Genomic DNA, 19,518 nt, shown 5'->3' with positions numbered 1-19,518 from the left:
CACACACACACACACACACACACGCACACACTCACACACACACACACACACACAGCCACTGATTGCTTTTTTGTGTCCCTGCTTTTACCTTTCCCAGAAACTCCATTGTTTGTGAGCTGGGGATTTAGTTCAGTAGTGGAAAGCCTGGGTACAAATAATAAGAACAAAACTTAAACAAACAAATGAACAAACACATTCCACTCTCTAGAGGTAAAACATCTTTGTTCCTTGCAAGTTTTGGTAACTGGAAATAAAGTTTCTGTAAGCATGCTTGTACAGGTTGTATGTGGAGAGAATTTTCGACTAATTTGGGTGAATGCCAAGGGAAGCACTGGTTTGAACGGGTGGTCAGAACATTCTCCTCTGTGAGAAGCTGCCACACCGTCTCCCAGAGAAGCTCTACTACTTTTGCTAAGATAATTGTCATGGCCTTACATCCTTAGTTTTTGATGGACCTTGTTATCAATTCTGGCCTTGTAGCATGTGAATTGGTCTTAATTTTCGATATGGTGACTTGTTTCTTAGAGACCTAGAGACTACACTAATTGTATGCAATAATTATTTAATATTTTTTGAACACTGGCAATGTTTATCGAGAATAGGATCTAATTGTGAGTGCCTAATATGTGAATTTTTGTGTTTAAATATCTCTGTAGTTTGAAACTATACATTATTATAACTGTAACTGTGATTCCCAGGTAGAAAGCAAGTAGAGGGAAGGAGAGCGACCTGGGCGTAGGATTAATTCTCATTAGCTGTGGTGTTATGATAAAAGAAGCCTGGGTGGATCTGTTGAAATATTTCATATTTGAATTGATTTTAGGTAGAGTCCAGGGCATTTTTGAAGTCTTTATGGTATTTGTTTTTGTTATACATAGTCACAGAATTTTATATTTGGTCATGTTAAACAATGTTTGATTATATCCAAACATATGACAGGTTGAGAATAACTTGGGTGTAGGCTACCATGAATGTGTATTTACAACGTGAACAATGCCTAAGATACCACAGCTTACCTCTGGCCTTCTCAAAGTTGTGAGTGTTATTGTGACATTTCATAAATTCATGTTGCATTTCTCAGGCTTACTATGGCTGTGATAAACACCATGACCAAAATCAACTTGGGAAGGGTTTCTTTCATCTTATAGCTGATAGTCCATCATGCAGGGAAGTCAGGGCAGGAAATCAAGGCAGGAACTTATGAAGAGGTCATGGAGAAATGCTCATTACTAACTTGTTTCTCATGGCTTGTGCAGCTTGCTTTTTTATACATCCCAGACCACCAGCCTAGGGACGGCCCATCCACACCAATCACCATTCAAGAACATTGCCTGAAAGCTTGCCACAGACCAGTCTGGTGGGGGCATTTTCTCAACTGAGGTTTCCCATATGGAGGTGAACAACTTCCTGTAACTGTAGTAACAGGGTATGTAGTGCTCTTTCTGGCCTCTGGGGTTGGGGGTATAGCATGCATGTGGTGCACAGATTTACATGCAAACAAAACACCCATGTGCACAAGATACATTTATTTATTTATTTATTTATTTATTTATTTATTTATTTATTTATTTATTTATCTTTTTGGTTTTTCGAGACAGGGTTTCTCTGTATAGCTCTGGCTGTCCTGGAACTCACTTTGTAGACCAGGCTGGCCTCGAACTCAGAAGTCCGCCTGCCTCTGCCTCCTGAGTGCTGGGATTAAAGGCGTGCACTACCACACCTGGCTGCACAAGATACAATTAAAACACACACACACACATACACACACACACACACACACTCACACACAATGTGTACATGCCAGGGTATGCCTGTAGAGCTCAGAAGACAGCTCTTGTGGAGTTTGTTCTCTCTCTGTTTTATATTGGCTCTAGTGATCAAATTCAGGTCACCTGGCTTGTCTCACTGGACTATCTTGCCTGCTCTGGCTGAGTGTGGAAAACTTCTATGTCTTGGACACTGGTCCTATGTTGTGTCTCTCAACCCAGTCATCCTTTCTTCCAAGGTTTGTATATGTGCTGCTGAAGCAAGCTTGCCCCTTCCTCAGAGAAAAAGCTTTTTTTTTTTTTTTTTTTTTTTAATGGGAGATCTTTTTTTTAATTAGGTATTTTCTTCATTTACATTTCCAATGCTATCCCAAAAGTCCTCCATACCCTCCCCCCAGAAAAAGGTAATTTTGATGAGTGTGGATATGTTAGTTTTTCTTTTTGAATTGTGCCTTGTTGTCAAGAGACACTTTGCGTAGTCTTAGATCCCAAAGATTTTCTTATTTATGTTTACATGTCTAAGAGTCACAGTTATACATTTGTTTATGAGTTTGTGTTTCATTTTAAATTTAATAAAAGCTGGGGGTTTACAGTTTGAGAGGCTTTTTTTTTTTTTAATACAGGCACACCTTGCTCTGGTGCCTTGTCATTCAGACAGGCTGCCTGTTACAGTTTGAATCCTATGTCAGAGAACGGTGTCAGATGTGTTACTCTCGCAGAGTAGAATCAGTGGGTTAAAGAGACTTGCAAGTAGGTCTCTTCATTGTTCTGAGGCAAGTACAGTGACAGGGGCAATTACCTTACTAGGGAAGAAGACACTGGGAAAAACATGTTTGACTGGGTAGAAGAGGCTAATGAGGCGGGCGGTGGGTGAAGGGCATTTCCAGCAGCCCCAGTAGCACAGAGGCACAGAAAGGAACTGCCTTTGGACTTGTGAGCAGGTTAGTGCTGCGTGCTTTCAGTGTGGGAAGCAGGAGCGTTGTGGTCACCTAGGTACTGAAGATATGCCTGGTTTAACGTTGAGCTTCTGCTTGATCAGAAATTAGAAAAATGTTTACTATAAAAAGTAAACGGGGGTCTGGAGGGAGGAGTAGTTCTGAATACCATATACATAGTAGTTCTGAGCCTATGTTTGTATTCATTTAAAATTGTATTATCATTCTCTTATGTACGTGTGTGTTTTGTCTGCATGTAATGTCTGTGCACCATTTGCATGCCTGGTACCCAGGGAGGCCAGTGGAGGGCATTGGATCCCTGAGACTGAAGTCACAGTGAACTGCCATATCGGTGACTGGGAATTGAACCCTGGGTCCTCTGCTAGGGCAGCCAGGGCTCTTTACCGCTGAGCCATCTGTCAAGCCCCTGTTTACTTTTTATAATAAACGTTTTTCCTACGACTGATTTTATATCCTTATAATAAGTTCTTATGTAAATATATGGAGCTGGGGAGCTGACTCAGTTGTAAAGTGCCTGATACTTGCACATGGGGAGCTGAATTTGGTTTCTCGGCATCCATGTAAAAAGCCAGGCACAGCAGCATGCATGTGTAACTCCACTCAAGTGGTAATGGTGACACACAGACCTAGTCAGTAATCTCCAGGATTACTGAGACATTATGGCTCAAAAGGAAGATGGAAAATGATTAAAGAAGACACTAACACTGACCTCTGGCCTCCACATTTACGTACAGACATGCATGATCACTCCCCCCCCACCACCACATATGCACACACACAGCACACATTTGCACACACATGCACACACACACCATGCATATGCACACACATCACACATAGGCACATACACACATCACACATGTACACACACATGCACACAAAGCACACACAGCACACATATGTACATACACAGCCCACACATGCACATACATACCACACATATATACACACAAAATATAGTTTGTATTTTTTAAAACATCAGCATGGCATAAATAAATGAAAATAAAAGGAACTACAGTAACCTGAGATTTTGTAAGCTGTAAGCATTCAAGCACTGTTGAATGTATATGTTCCTGTCGCATCTATGTGTGGAATCGCTGTGAACATAGCAACAAATGCACTTACTGTACAGCTGTGCTGCTTTGGCAGCTCATACACTTTATACTAAGCAATGGTTCCTCCAAATGCTCAGCATTCTGTTTATAAAGTCGAGACCTAGCCAAAGTACAAGTTATTTTAGTCACATTTCTGAAAAACGTAGTGTTTACTAAAACTGTTCTAAGGTACTTTCTCAAGTAAACAAAGTTAATTTCTAAGCTGTGGTTGTTATAAACCAGTTTTCTCATATAGGGTCAGGTGGGACACTGCAGTCACGTGGACTTGGGTCAGCCTGGTCTGTGGTATGTTCTTGAGCAGGCCTTGACCATGTTTCCTGTCCTTGTATAGTTCATAAGCTGAGAATTATTTCTGATTTCGTTCTTTGCTGTTTGTTTTTGTTTTTTGTTTTTTTGAGACAGTTTTTCTGTATAGGGTTGTCCTGGAACTCACTCTGTAGACCAGGCTGGCCTCGAACTCAGAAATCTGCCTGCCTCTCGTTTGTTTTTCCAGATAGTGTTTGGTTGGTTGGTTGGTTGGTTGGTTGTTGTTGTTGTATAGTCCTGGCTGCCTAGAACTCACTGTAGACCAAGCTGTCTCTTCCTGCCTTGGCCTCCTGAGTGCTGGGATAAAAGCATGTACCTCCCAGCTGAGAATGCTTTTTACATTTTTATATGTTTAAAAATGAGAAGAAGAAAACTGCAATGAGGCTGATGTGGGCCTTTCTTGAATTAAAAAACTGATATTAAATGATGAAAATGCATGACTTTTTAAATTCAATTCTAAGTCAGTTCCTCGTTTATGTTTGAATTGTGTTAAGAAAAGGATGGATTGACCCCAGATCAAGATACTGATTGAAACTCAACCAAAATAGCTTTTATGTCCTAGACAGAGTTATGTCAGAATAAGACATGCTGTCCTGGAACTCCTGGTGAGCTGAGGATGTGGGTGCTGCTACTGCTTTCAGACTGTCGGTACAGGGGCACATCACCACACACATCCCAGAGTAAAATCCCAGAGTTGAATGAGGTGGAAATGGTACAGAGTTTCAGTGTTGTAAAAGAAGATGCTAATAGGAATATTTAACTCAATTCTAGTATAATATGCTCATAATCATTCCCTCCCCCTGGGGACTTGCCATGTAGCTCTACCTGCCCTAGAACTTATATAAACAGGCCAGATTTATTCTTGGCTATTTTCCTGACTTTATGTCCTGAGTGCTGAGATTATAGTCATGAGCCGCCAGGCTAGTCTTTAAAGTAATATTTCTATGTAATATGGCAATTACGCTGTAAATGTGTTCAACTGTAATGTGAAACAATCTATCAGAATGATTGGGTGTTTGCCACACAATTTTTTAAAGAAAATTAAATTTTTATTTATTTTACTTTATCATCATCATTTTTGTTTTCTTTTTAACTTTTTTTTTAAATGTATGAATGCTCTCTCTGCATATACACCTGCCTGTCAGAAGAGGGCATCAGATCCCTTCACAGATTGTCATGATCCACCATGTAGTTGCTGGGAATTGAACTCAGGACCTCTGGAAGAGCAGCAGCAGCAGCCAGTGCTCTTCACCACTGAGCCATCTCACCAAGCCTTCCATACAACTTTTATATTAATAGACACAACAACAGTAGATCTGCAGCTGCCCTCAACCCGGTTTGGTGTCCCTACAGCAGCATCTGGCCAAGGGAGCTTCTGGGATTCCCACTTCGCCTCAGCTACTTTTGTCCTCAGATTTAGCTTTGCATCATAATTATCCATGTGTCCAGCATTTGGTGGCTCCTTTCTGCCTATGGATAACAGTGTTATGAGTTTTGGCACACTGGTTTGACTTACACCACCTTCTCAACTTTCCTGAAAATTGTTAAACTAAACTAGTTGGCTTACTTCTAACAATACATATTTCTCACTTGTAACAGCTAAATCTTTAAAAGATGAAAATCACTCTCTAAGGGATATAAATAAAGCTTTGTAGCTAATCCTTAGGTGGTAACATTTTTATATTATTGATGGTAGAAAGAATCAGTTTGACTTTTTTTTTTTAAAGATTTATTTATTTATTTATTATATATAAGTACACTGCAGCTGTCTTCAGACACTCCAGAAGAGGGAGCCAGATCTCGTTACGGATGGTTGTGAGCCACCATGTGGTTGCTGGGATTTGAACTCTGGACCTTCGGAAGAGCAGTCGGGTGCTCTTACCCACTGAGCCATCTCACCAGCCCCTCAGTTTGACTTTTAATCAGCAGCAGCAGCAGCAGCAGCAGCAGCAGCAGCAGCAGCAGCAGCAGCAGCAGCAGCAGCGATGCCAGTATCCATATCTGTGTGCAGTCATTTATGACAACCAACCAGAGAAACATGGCTCAATAGTTAGGACTCTTTGGCTCTCTGGTCTTTATGAAAACTTAGTGCTTCTGACTACCATGTTGTCTGTGAAATGGAAACTAGAATATGAGACTCAATAGAAGTAATAGATGTCTAGGCTGTGCAGCATGGGCTGGATTGAAGACAGTCACAGACCACAGGCTAGCAGTGTGGGCCCAGTAGGTGCCATTGCAATGAGCAAGTATGTAGTTGCAGAGATGGGAGAGACAGAGAAGGTAAGAAGTTTGTGACTAGGAAGAGAGAACTGGAGACAGGCTGGCAGTGAGGAACAGCCTGATGTAAGAGAAGCCTGCATTGCCATCTGAGACCATGGTGATGTCTCAGCCTGTGCTGCTGCTCAGGGTCATGTCTGGACTCACCAAAGACCATGCCTCCGGAGGTCGTGTTGATTTGCTACCACACAGTGGCGCCCTGCCCACATGGGAGAGCTCTTCCTGCCTCTGCCCCTTACCTAGGCAGCCTGGGAGAGCTGGCTCTGGAGAGCTGGCTCCACTGAGCCTTGCCTGGCCAGCCAGAGAGTTAGCTCTGGTGGTGTTGTGTGGGAGAACTAGCAGGCTAATCAATTTAACTACCACCTAGGCCCAGATTCAGGGCTGGACCTACAGATCCACAGCTTCAGGATCTCCATTACACAGGGCAACAGCAGGCTATCCGAGATGAGTCCTGGTGAAACTAAGTTCAATCAAAATATGTTCTGTAGCTAGGCAGCTAGCTTTGTCTAGTTATCTACCAAGTTCAAATATATTGCTTTTTCTTTTATCTTTATAGTCTATTGCATCTGCAGACATGGATTTCAACCAGTTAGAGGCATTCCTGACTGCTCAAACCAAAAAGCAAGGTGGCATCACCAGTGAACAAGCTGCAGTCATCTCCAAGTTTTGGAAGAGCCAGAAGATAAAAATCCGAGAGAGCCTCATGAAGCAGAGCCGCTGGGACAACGGCCTTCGGGGCCTGAGCTGGAGAGTCGATGGCAAGTCTCAGTCCCGGCACTCAACTCAGATACACAGCCCTGTTGCCGTAATAGAGCTGGAATTTGGAAAAAATGGACAGGTGAGCCCAACTTCAATTTCCCTTTGTAAATTGTGTATTTTCATACACGTATTTTACTTTTATTTAACAGAGTTTGCTGAGGTAACCCTAAAAATCACTTTTAGAGGTAAAATCATGTGAACATTTTGATGTTCTCAGTTATAGACAGAGTCTAAAAAAGCAGCTACATGTCCTTGCAGTTGTCTCAAAGGGCACAGTCGGACAGTTTGACTGCAGTCTCCCAGGCAATGATAGAGACACAAAGAGCAGGAGCCAAGGTTACTGGGTGCACACCAAACCTTTCCTATCCTGTTATTTGTGTAGTCAGTCCAGTATGGGAGGTGATAAATCCTAATCTCTTAACCATATCGATGCATTGTTCCTAAAGACCATGTGTGCCATCTCTGGCCTCAAGCTCACAAATCATTTTCAACTGGATCTTGATTATTCACGGGCCAGTGCTGCTCACCTCTGGAGTCGCATAACAGGTGGTTTTAGTGTCTATGCAGACTCTCTTAAAGCTATCCAGCTCCTGCTCCAGACGCCTGCTAAATCAGACTTCAGGTGACCTGGCTTATGTTTTTTTGAGTGGGGAAGAGAGGAAACAAACTGGTAATTAGAGACTATCCAGACCACTGAGTTATCACATTTATTTTTGAAAAATAATCAAATAAGGGCTTTCATTATATCCTGCACTAGAAATGTATTTTCTTTCTCAATGGTAAGCACAGTCCCTTTAGCTGGCTGGTTTCTTCACACATGCTGTTCTTTAGGTTTTTTTGTTTCTTTTCCAATGTAATTCCATATTGACTTTAATTAAAGGTGCTTTGTTAATTAAGAAAATTAGAATGCCTTTTACTCATTTAGTTTAGAACAGTGTTAATTGTAGCAATGGGCTTGGGTTTATTTAATTGTGAAGTCTAGTCAGTCAATTGTGCTCGCTATAGAAATGTGCCTGTGCTTCCCCAGTATGAAGTAAACAAAGTGTGCTGAGATAAAAGTCAAGAGAGGAGTAGCAGGTAGACTCGGAGCTTTTCTGGTCCGTGCATAGGCCAGCTACTTTTTATTCTGGCAATCGTGAGTGCACACGTGTGTCTGTGTCTCTGAGAAGACTGCTCTTAGGACACCATGTCCCTGAACATACACCAACACCTATGCTCAGCTCCTTTTCATGAAATTGTGTGGCATTTGCATGTGACTTGCATATATCCTCCTTTATTTTAAATAATTCTAGATTACTTATACTTCCTAAAACAATGTAAACTCTATGTAAATTATTATTATGCTGAATAATGACAAAATAAAGTCAGTACATGGTAGATACAGATATTTATGTGAGTATTTTTATGTTGTGGTTGGTCAAATCTTGAGATGTGGAGTCTGCCAGGAGGAGTCTACTGTATTTCATGTTGTTTTTAAGTACTTAATATGTGCCTGGGATATGAGAACATACATATCTATTGTAAGAATCTTAGGAAATTATTATAGCATTTCTTTAACCTAGTATTTCCCTAATACTTCTTGAACTAAGATTATAATGTGCCTTTTTGATTTTATTGTAATAGTTTACAAGCCATGCACTCAAAGGAAAGAAACCTTGACACACAGGCTAAAATAGTTGAATCTGAAAATTATTTACCATGTTAAGTAAATCACATAATTTATATCCGACTCTGCTTACCTCACATTTAGAGAGTACCAGTTATGTCTAGGCGAGGAGCAAAGTAATGACGTCAGTGTGTCAGCACTGCAGCTAGAGCTTTCTGCTTAGGGCTGCCTGTGTCACATCCGTATGCTTTAGTATGCTGCATTTTCATTTGATTCTAGGAATTTCTTTCTCTTTTCATACTATAAAATATTTATTTCATAAAAAATTTATAATTGATATAGAATTTAGTAAAAAGTACAACAAATATTTTCACTTCTTTGTAAAACTTTATACAGTTAGAGCAACACATTCCAGATTCTATAAATATGGTCACATAGTGAGATATGAACATATTTTTTATTTAAGTAGGTAAAAAGGATGAGACTTGGTGTCACAAAGTTAAACTCCAGGGAAATGTTGCTTTGGTAATGTGAACAATTTGGTTGTGCTACAATACATTGTATTTTAGAAAATAACTTTCTCAGGCTGGGCATGGTGGCACATGCCTTTAATCCCAGCACTTGGGAGGCAGAGGCAGGCGGATTTCTGAGTTCAAGGCCAGCCTGGTCTACAGAGAGAGTTCCAGTCTCAAAAAAAAAAAAAAAAAAAAGAAAAGAAAGAAAGAAAAGGAAAAGAAAAAAACTTTCTCAAGCACAGCACTTTTCTTGTTTCTGTGTAACCAGTTCCCTATATAGCAACAGATGACCCTTTTGTTCTTGCTGGGGACTGTGTAAAAGAAAGCATTGGCTGAAGGAGCCCTCCACTGTGTGTTTGGTTGCCACCCTTCCCCACAGTGTGGCACTGGGCACACTTTTCAGCAAAAGTCTCCTTGCCTTTCTCAGCAGCACCCATTTGTTTTGTTTTTGCTTTTGGTTTCCAAGACAGGGTTTCTCTGTGTAGTCCTGGCTGTCCTGAAACTCACTCTGTAGACCAATCTGGCCTCAGACTGAGAGATCTGCCTGTCTCTGCGTCCTGAGTGCTGGGATTAAAAGGTGTGAGCCACCACCGCCTGGCTATTTTGTTGATTTTTATAATGTTTGCTGTTTTCCTCATATTTGCTTGCTTTCTGCTTCAGCATAGTTCCTTGTTCCCTGTATCTCATGAATGTTATTTTTTCTTCTTCAGTGTGTAGCATTCCTTCCAGTAGCTTCTGTACTGCTGGATTAGTGGTAGTAAATTCCTTTAGCTTGTGTTTATCATGGAAACGTTTCCCCCCTCTCCAATTGTGAAGAATAGTTCTGCTGGACATAGTAATCTCGGTTGGCCATTGGTTTTCAGCATGAAATGGACCACTCCTTTCTCCTGGCCTTTAGATTTTTTAGTGAGGAAATCTGCTGTTATTCTGATGGATTTGCCTTTCTATGTGATTTGATATTTTCCCTTATGATTCTCAATACTTTTTTCCATAAATATGATATTGAACTGTAGCACACATGGTATTTTCTGTTTGGCTTGGTTTCTGAATACTTCCTGTGTCTGGGTAGCCATCTCTTCCCCATATTTGGGAAATGTCTCCTGTAATTTTATCAAATATGTTTTCTGTACGTCTAAGTTAAATAACTTCCCCCTCTTTTCTGTCTTTGCCATTTCTGCCTCTGTGATGGTAGGGACTGAACTCAGGACATACATGCTGGGCAAACTCTCAGTCACTCAGCCATGCACTGGCCTTCCCTTCTTTTGTCCTTTGTGTTTTTGAGATAGAGTTTCAGAAAGCTGCCTAGGCTTGCCTTAACCTTCTGTAAGCTCAGATAGGCCTTGAACTGGTGGTCCCCTCCCTCTGCTTTCCAAGCAGCTGGTGTTATAGGCTAATTAGATATGCCAATATGATGTACAGTATAAGCCGATTAAAAACAGTTACCTCTTCAGTTAGAATAACTTTTGAAGGAGCAAAATGTAGTATGGTGTGTACATGTAGTCTCTCTTTTGGGAACAGGTGTGAGACCTGTCTCTGTGCAGTCCCCAGGCCCAATGATACTCCCTATGCATTTCCAGAGTGACCTGAAAATATATTTGATAAAATTACAGAAGAGAGGGATGCTTGCCTCTGGTTTCACTGCTGCTGACTTAGCAGGGATCTTTTAGGTCTCTTAGGCTTCTTAGGGCTGGAGAGAAAGATCAGTGGTTAACGGCACTGCCTGCTCTTCCAGAGGACCCAGGTTTGATTTCCAATCCTTAGACGGTGGCTCACAACTGTTGGTAACTCCAGTTCTAGGTGATTTAATACCCTCTTCTTGCCTTGGAGAGAACCAGGCATGCACGTGGTACACAGATGTATATGAAGGCAAAATACCCATACACATAAAATACAAATGAAAAATAGTGGCATTTCAGCTGTACATGCCTATAATTCCATCCTTGGAGAGGCAGAGCCTCAGTTCTCCTGTATTCTCCCACTTGGTTTCCTTTCCTGGTGAGTAAGCTTCATTGGAGTGGTTTGCTTATTATGCTGCGGGCAGACCAGGCTTCAAGAGTAGGAGCTGACTAGACATTTGCATCTGATTTTTCTTTTCTGATAACTTCTGCTTTCTGATCCAGAGCACACACTTACAAAATGAAGGAATCACTACAGACAGAATCAGTTCTTGGAGCATTTACCATGCTCATCACTTTGGGTGGTGACTTAGGAAAGGTTCCTGCAGTCGCTGGCTCTTTTTCATCATATCGTACATGTTCTTCCTCCCTTTCCCCACCCTCAGGCAGGTAGGTGGACAGAAGAGCCAACACAAGCAGAACTGGGGTGCTAGAATCCTCGGTGCCTTTGCATATCAGGCTTTCCCAGGGGCCCTGAGGCTCACAGCTGCTGGACTCTGCCTCAGACTCTGCTGCTACTTTAGTAGGAAAGGCTGCTCTGAGTGTTGAGTAGCAGGAAGGCACCAACCTCAGGAAGGTCTTGGGGACAAAACTGAGAGATCAGAGATCGAGGTACAGCCACACTGAGAAGTTAGCCTTGTGTCACAGTGTGCATGTAGAGATCAGAGGACAAATTTCTGAAGTCAGTTCTCTCTTTCTACCACGTGGGTCCTGGGAATCAAACTCAGATCATCAGACTTGGCAGCAAACCCCGCTTCCTGGTCTGGGATGAAGCATTTGAACTTAAATCTGTTAGAGGCACAATTTTACTTTTCTTGTATTCTGCTGAAAGTGAAGCTAGACATAAGACCTTTTTCAACTAAACAGAATGCCTACAAGATTGGTAGTGTTATGACTATCCCAATGAATTTTATAACATTATGATTATAACCTACAGTTAAATATACTATACAGTGCACTTTGTTGTGCTTTTGTTGTGTTTCATTTGCAGTACTGGAGTTAAGTCCCAAATCTCCCAAATGCTAGGCAAGTTTACAACTAGTGATTGACAGCCATGGTCCCTGTATTCACAGTTGTGTCCCATGAAAACAGATATTTTGCATTGGTTCAATCAAGAAGAACTTCTGGGGTACTGGAGAGATGGCTCTGCAGTTAAGAGCACTGACTGCTCTTCCAGAGGTCCCGAGTTCAATTCCCAGCAACCACATAATGGCTCACAACCATCTGTAGTGGAGTAAGATGCCCTCTTCTGGTGTGTCTGAAGACAGCGACCGTGTACTCATATGCATAAAATAAGTACATCTTAAAAAAAAAATTAAAAGAAAAAAAAAAAAAGAAAATCAGAGCTGAGATGTTTCCCTTTCCTGTGTTGTCTCATTAAGAGAGCTCTCTGTTTGAGCTCCTGTGAGCACTGTTGCTATGTAATCAGTACAAATAGACTGTGTGCCACAATAAGGTTCTTCTCCAGCTTGCATGTATACCTGCACATCAGAAGAGTCACAGATTTCATTAGAGATGGTTGAGAGCCACCACGTGGTTGCTGGAGAGTGAACTCAGGACCTCTAGAAAAGCAGTTACGACTCTTAACCTCCAAGCCATCTCTCTACCCCTCCCATATATTTCATTTCTCTAAGTTTTATTTATTTACTTTTTGAGTACACGAAGTATGTGTAGTACTTTATGCTGAGCATACAGTAGAAGAGACTCAGAATACGCCTGCAGTGCATTGCTATGTAAGTGACCTGTGGTGGAGGAGGACTCTCAGGTCTCAGTCTGTTAGGTTAAAAGAACCAGAGTGTGTACTGGCGAGTTTTGTGTCGACTTGACACAGCTGGAGCTATCACAGAGAAAGGAGCTTCAGTTGAGGAAATGCCTCCATGAGATCCAACTGTAAGGCATTTTCTCAATTAGTGATCAAGGGGGAAAGGCCCCTTGTGGGTGATGCCATCTCTGGGCTGGTAGTCTTGGTTCTATAAGAGAGCAGGCTGAGCAAGCCAGGGGAGGCAAGCCAGTAAAGAACATCCCTCCATGGCCTCTGCATCAGCTCCTGCTTCCTGACCTGCTTGAGTTCCAGTCCTGACTTCCTTGGTGATGAACAGCAGTGCTACCACACCTGCAGATAATGGCTTCTCTGGAGCTGATGTATGGCCATTGTTTGTAGCAGAGGCTTCTTAGTTAAACTTTGACACCAATTCTAAGTTTTCCTAATGTTCTTTGAAGACACAGCCTCTCATTCTATAGGGTTTTGAATGCAGATCATAAATTAGCTCCACCAGACTTCAGATCTCATTACAGATGGTTGTGAGCCACCATGTGGTTGCTGGGATTTGAACTCAGGACCTTCGGAAGAGCAGTCAGTGCTCTTACTCACTGAGCCATCTCACCAGCCCTCCACCAGACTTTTGAATTTAAAGTCTACTTGTAAATTACTTTGAGATTGGCTTCCATTGGTCACCTGGATTAATAAACTCAATCTCCTGGTGGTTTCTGTTTCAATCCTGGAAAGTCTGACGAAAGATTTTTAGAATAATCCTTTATTTTTCAGAGTTGTCTATGAGATAGTGGTGGACAGGAAGTCTGTGCTGTGCACGGCTTTGGAGTCCATTTGCCTGTGTGTAAATCCGAATTTGTCTGTTTGTCCTCCTCTGATGCTGGCCCATTAGCATCAGTGCTGGCCTCCATTTGCATTTCAAGAATAAACTTACTTTAGCCAGCTGTGTTCCCAGTCTAATGTTTCAGAGCACTGGCTTGGTAGAGGTGTCCTAGTCACTGTTCTACAGCTGTGAAGAAACACCATGACTATGTCTATTGTTGTCATAGCATGTCATAGCATGGGAGCACACAGGCAGTCTTGGTGCTGGAGAGGTCTAGAGTTCTACATCCAGATCCACTGGCAGCTGGGAGAACCATTGACCTCCAGTGACACACTCCCTCTAGCAAGGCCACACATCCTAATCCCTTTCAACTGCTGCCACGCCCTGATGACTAAACATTCAAAAGTAGGAGCTTGTGTTGGCTGTTCTTATTCAAACCACCACTCCCTTCCCCATTAATTAGAATAATTCTTATGCTGCCTTCCATACAACACCCAGAAGAAGACTGGGGTCTGTAGTTAATTTTGGAAACAAACGGGTTAGATAGAAATTTAAAGTCAGAGTTGTAAATGAGATGGTAGTGTTGTCACCCCTACCATGCAGTGCCTAAGAGCCCTTTAGTAACTGTCCTCATTTGGCTTATAACTTGTATTTCCATCATCAACTATGAAAGCCTTAAATACAGTAGCTGTGGAAGTAGTCATTTTGTTGATCTTTAGCCTTGTTTATGCTTGGATTGGAATTTCATGGATTTCCTTTGGGAAATAAGTCAGGAGGATAGCCATGTATTTATTTATTTATTTATTTATTTATTTTCTTTTTTCTGAGACAGAGTTTCTCTGTGTAGCCCTGGCTGTCCTGGAACTCACTCTGTAGATCAGGATGGCCTCGAACTCAGAAATCTGCCTGCCTCTGCCTCCCAAGTGCAGTCATGTGCCACCACCGCCCAGCTAAGGATAACCTTTGATGAGGATATTTTTACACTTTGGACCAATGAGCTCTTCTTTAGGCAACTATTCCTACCTTGTGTATTTAAATTGTACAACTTGTAAACAAAGTAACAAAGTTGGTGTTCAAAAATATAGAAGTAATTCTCAGAGCTTTAAAGAGCACAGCTGTGCTTCACTGGAGGGATATCATCAGAGTGCCTTTCTTAGAGAGGCTGACTCCCTCAGTAGTGTGGGGTCTCGCAAAGCTTATCTCTTCCTCCAGTTACGTACACGCTGAGATGTGATAGTTCATTTCAGTCAGTAGATTCCAGTACCTAACACAGTAGTTTTCAACCTACCGAGTACTTTATAATACAGCTCCTCATGCTGTGGTTACCACCAACCTTAAATTTATTTTACTGTTACTTTATAACTCTAATTTTGTTTGCCACTGTTATGAATTGTAATGTAAATATCTGTGTTTTTCAATGGTCTTAGGCAGTCCCCATGAAAGGGTCATTCAACCCCAAAAGTTCAGAACTGCCAAACTAACATATGATAAAATTCACCTTTAAATTTCCTTATTTGTGATTACAGTGTATTTTAAATGAATCTGTTTATTCTCTGTGGATAAAATAAAATTTCCAGGTCTAATTTTGTATATTTGATTTTATTTTTAATTATATGTCCACATGTGTGTTTATGTGTATAAATATGATTCAGAAAAGGGCATTGGATTTCCTGAAGCTGGAGTTAACAGGCAGTTGTGAGCTGCCTGGCATGGGGCCTGGGAACCAAATTCTGATCCTCTGTAGGTGCAGTAGCCAACAACTGAGCTGTCTCTTTAGTGCCTCTCTAGCTTTCTTCATAATGAAAAACACTTGCGGGTTTCTTTGCTTGAACATTATATTTGTAGAGTTGACAGGTTCTATTTTGTCAGGTTACATACTTACAGAGTTTAAATGTTGTTTGCTGGTAGTGGGGTAATGATGCTACTGGTCGAAAACTGAAAACAGCCCTTGACGTGGGTGCTATGATGGTTGGTCGGTACATTAGTTACTAGGGGCCCTACCTCCAATGGTATCCATAGGAAGTGGAAACTGTTCTTTCCAAGGTCAAGTGTTTCTCCAAACCTATTTTTTTCTGAGACTATCAGGAAGCCTCCAGTTTTAGAGTAAGGCGTGAACTTTCAGCCTTCCATCTACTAAATGTGCATTGTTCTTTCCAAGACACTGACAGTGGCCTGTGAGTCAGAGCCTTTGGAAATGGGAGGTAAGCTGGTGATAGTGGATAGCCTTGGGCAAAGAGAATAGTTTTTTTGGTTTTTGGTTTTTGGTTTTTTTCGAGACAGGGTTTCTTTGTAACCCTGGCTGTCCTCGAACTCACTCTGTAGACCAGGCTGGTCTATAACTCAGAAATCTGCCTGCCTCTGCCTCCCAAGTGCTGAGATTAAAGGCATGCAAGAGAATAGTTTATATTTTGTCGAGTTAGAGATTGATAATTACCGTTTGGAGAGATGGCTCAGTGGTTAAGAGCACTGGCTGCTCTTTCAGAGGGCCCAGGTTCAATTCCACATGGACGCTTACAACTGTCTGTAACTCCAGTTCCAGAGGATTTAACCCCCCCCCACACACACACAAACATACATGCCAACAAAACTCCAATGCATACAAAATAAATAAAAAGTCTTTTAAAAAAAGAGAATTACAGTTCACTGAAGAAGCCGTTCTACTCTGTTACGGCAAGGTCTAGGGACGTCTCTTTTTAAATGGTTTGCAAGTTCATGTCCACATCTCATACTGTTTTGTTAGCTCCCCACCCTCGTCTCCTCCCATTTTGAGACAAGGTCTCTCTTTGTAGCCCTGGATGTCCAGTTTCTATGTAGACCAGGGTGGCTGTGAACTCACAGAGAGCTACCTGCCCCTGCTTCCCGAGTGTTGGAATTAAAGGCACATGCCACCACTCCTGGTTTTCCTTTAATTTCTTTATATTTTTACTTCTTATAACGTGTTTGGAATAATTTTTCAATGTCATTATAAAGAATTTTAAAATGTTTTGTATTTTTAGTAATGCTCCATATATGGAAAGTTTGCCCTGTTTTCTCTTTCTTCACTTCAAATTTTAATTAGCTTTAATTTTACTTTTGGAAGATAGGTCTACCTAAATTTACTGACCAAATGTATGGCCATTGTGGAGTAAGACAGACCCTGCTATAATTTCCTCTCCTTGCCCAGATGCAAGCGCTTAGATTTCAGAATATGGCAAGGTTTGATGTACAGTGAACTTGGAATAAAAGAATGTGAAAGAATAGTAATATTCTTCCTATGAGTGTCCTGGGAAGTGAGAGAAACCCCCAGTTCTTTCTCTCCTTCCTGTGTATTTTCTTGGTTGGTCTGGTTTTGTAATTTCCCCTTGTTAGACTACTTACCATAGCACCTCCTTTTCCTTTTTCATAAGGCCCAGAATATTTGTAATTGATTGTGTTTTTTTTTTTAAAGGTTTTTTTTTTTTTTTTGAGTGTGTGTGTGTGTGCTTGCACGCAGGAGTGCAGATGACTATGGAGACCAGCGGATCTCCCTTTAGCTGGAATTACAGGCAGTTGTGAGTTGCTAAATATGGTTGCTGGGAACCAAATTCAGGTCTTCTGCAAGAGTAGTATTTACTCTTAACTGATGAACCCGTATTTGCTTGTTTAGTATCTGTCTTACATGAAATTGAAGGACATAAAAGCAGACACTATGCTATTTTGAATATCTTATTCCCTCTTGAATCATGGATGCTAATGACAGTATCAGACTTAGTGGTTGTTATGATCTTGAATGTTGCGCGGCTTCAGAAGGACTATAACAGGCCAAACACTTCCACGTGAGGTTTATTGGGAGAGAGGGGGGCAAGGTAGCAGCGGAAAGAGAAGGGGGAAGAGAGATAGAGAGAGGGAGAGGGAGAGGGAGGAAGGGGGGTTTTCTTTATATATGGGTGATGGTGCAGTCACAGGTAAAGGTGGGAGGTGAGCCAACTGGATTCTGGGAATATGGTGGTTGTTGCCTTGGCAACAGCTGTTCAGGTCCCACCTATGTGACATCACAGGTTTCAGAGGTCCTGAAACAACAGTGGTGCCAATTATAAACTAGGACCTTATATGCTCTTAAGAGTGGCCATTTTCTTTTTGATAATCAAATTACTTGTTTCTAAATTAGTTGTGGTATGTTTTGTTTTGGCTATATGTATTTTTTTTTCTAATTTTTACAGATTTAGGTTTTTGGATTTTATGTTTTGTTTGTTTGAGACAGGCTCTCATGAGAGTATGCAGCCCAGCCTGGCCTTGAACTTCTGAAAATGACCATGAATTCCTGATCCTTCTATCGCCTCCTCCCAGATGATAGGATTTTAGGCAGATGCCACTATAGCCGGCCAAACTAGGTTTTCTACCAGTTTTTTCTTGATGGTTGTGTCAGCTTGTGATTTTTATAAGCATTCTTATATTTACCAAAGAGATTACTGAAATATAGGTTTCTATCACAATAACTAGTACAGTGTGTATATTTGTGTGTGGGTACAGCCTGAGAAACAGAAAGAATATGGTAGTCATATGAATAGCCTATAAAGGGGATTGAAAAGACCTTAGACTGGGGTCTTTTTGTTATTCTTGGGACAGAACCTCACTGTGTAGCCCAGGCTGGCCCAGAACTTAAGGTCCTCCTGCCTCTTAAGTGTTGAGACAGAGGCAGGAATGTTTCTGTCTGGTTTTCCAAAGTCTTTTTAACCTTTCCCATCTTCCTGTCTCACACCCTATTAGAATTTCTCTTCATTGTTGTGGATAAATAGAAACTAGAACCCTTCTTCAAAGCAAGTCTAAAGTCCAGAAGAGTTCCCTTCCTCCTCTGCTTCATTCTAGAGGAGTCCTGTCCTATATCTCAAGAAAGAGTGACATGCAGAGAGGAGTCTGAGCAGATAGGCAGCACCGCATACCTGCTTCTGTCACACTTCTGTATGATGGTCTGCTCTTTATCAGAGAATGCTTAGGTATACAAAGCTTAACCTGTGTCTTTGGTTCTTCGTTTCTGAAGGCTTCTGTGACATATAAAGTTTGATTTAATAAATGGTACAATTTTCTCTTGTCTTTTGCATTGGCTGTGAGGGAAGTTTTGTTTTTTTTGTTTGTTTTTCTTTTTTTTTTAGATTTATTTATTTATTTTATATGAGTACACTGTCACTCTCTTCAGGCACACCAAAGAGGGCATCAGATCCCATTACTATTGGTTGTAAGCCATCATGTGGTTGTTGGGAATTGAACTCAGGACCTCTGGAAGAGCAGTCAGTACTCTTAAACGCTGAGCCATCTCTCCCCACATTTCTCCAGCCCATGAAGGAAGTGTTAAACTCTTTTCTTTGCCTATAGATTCCTTAAGCCACGTTTTGTAATCTGATGAATATTATTATAATGATAGTTCTGTACAATTGATGGTGGCATTGAGAAATATTTGCTACATGTAATATATTTTTGTTTCTCTTGAGCAGTAGGGGAATCCAAACATTTTCTAAAAGAAAACCATGTTTGTTGCTGTTCTGATGGCCTTTCCACTGCTAGTCTCCAGGTGTTGCTCTGCCTTTGGCCTTTTATGTTAAATACATGAGGAATGAAATTCTAAAGCCCTTGTAAACTTTGTCAGCAAATTTGAAGGCCATGTATGTACTCTTTTCCTTAATTTTGCTTATCCAAAACTTGATTTTTTTTTTTTTTTTTTTTTTTTTTTTTGTTTTTTTGAGACACTCACAATGTACCCAGTTGGCCTCAAACTT

At 41.2% G+C, this 19,518-nt stretch overlaps 1 protein-coding gene across 3 annotated transcripts in view; it reads left to right on the top strand.

Moving 5' to 3' along the window:
• Commd1 (copper metabolism domain containing 1) overlaps window positions 1-19,518 on the top strand; it is an 86,617-nt gene that overhangs the window by 19,625 nt on the left and 47,474 nt on the right. For all 3 annotated transcript variants that reach the window (XM_021175834.2, XM_029483247.1, XM_029483246.1), the window contains one exon: window positions 6,977-7,258. In XM_021175834.2, coding sequence (XP_021031493.1) covers window positions 6,977-7,258 — 282 coding nt within the window. The remainder of the gene's footprint in view (window positions 1-6,976; window positions 7,259-19,518) is intronic.

Source organism: Mus caroli, chromosome 11 (assembly GCF_900094665.2).
Source record: "Mus caroli chromosome 11, CAROLI_EIJ_v1.1, whole genome shotgun sequence".
NCBI lineage: Eukaryota > Metazoa > Chordata > Mammalia > Rodentia > Muridae > Mus > Mus caroli.
This window is presented reverse-complemented; position numbering and strand designations above follow the sequence as displayed.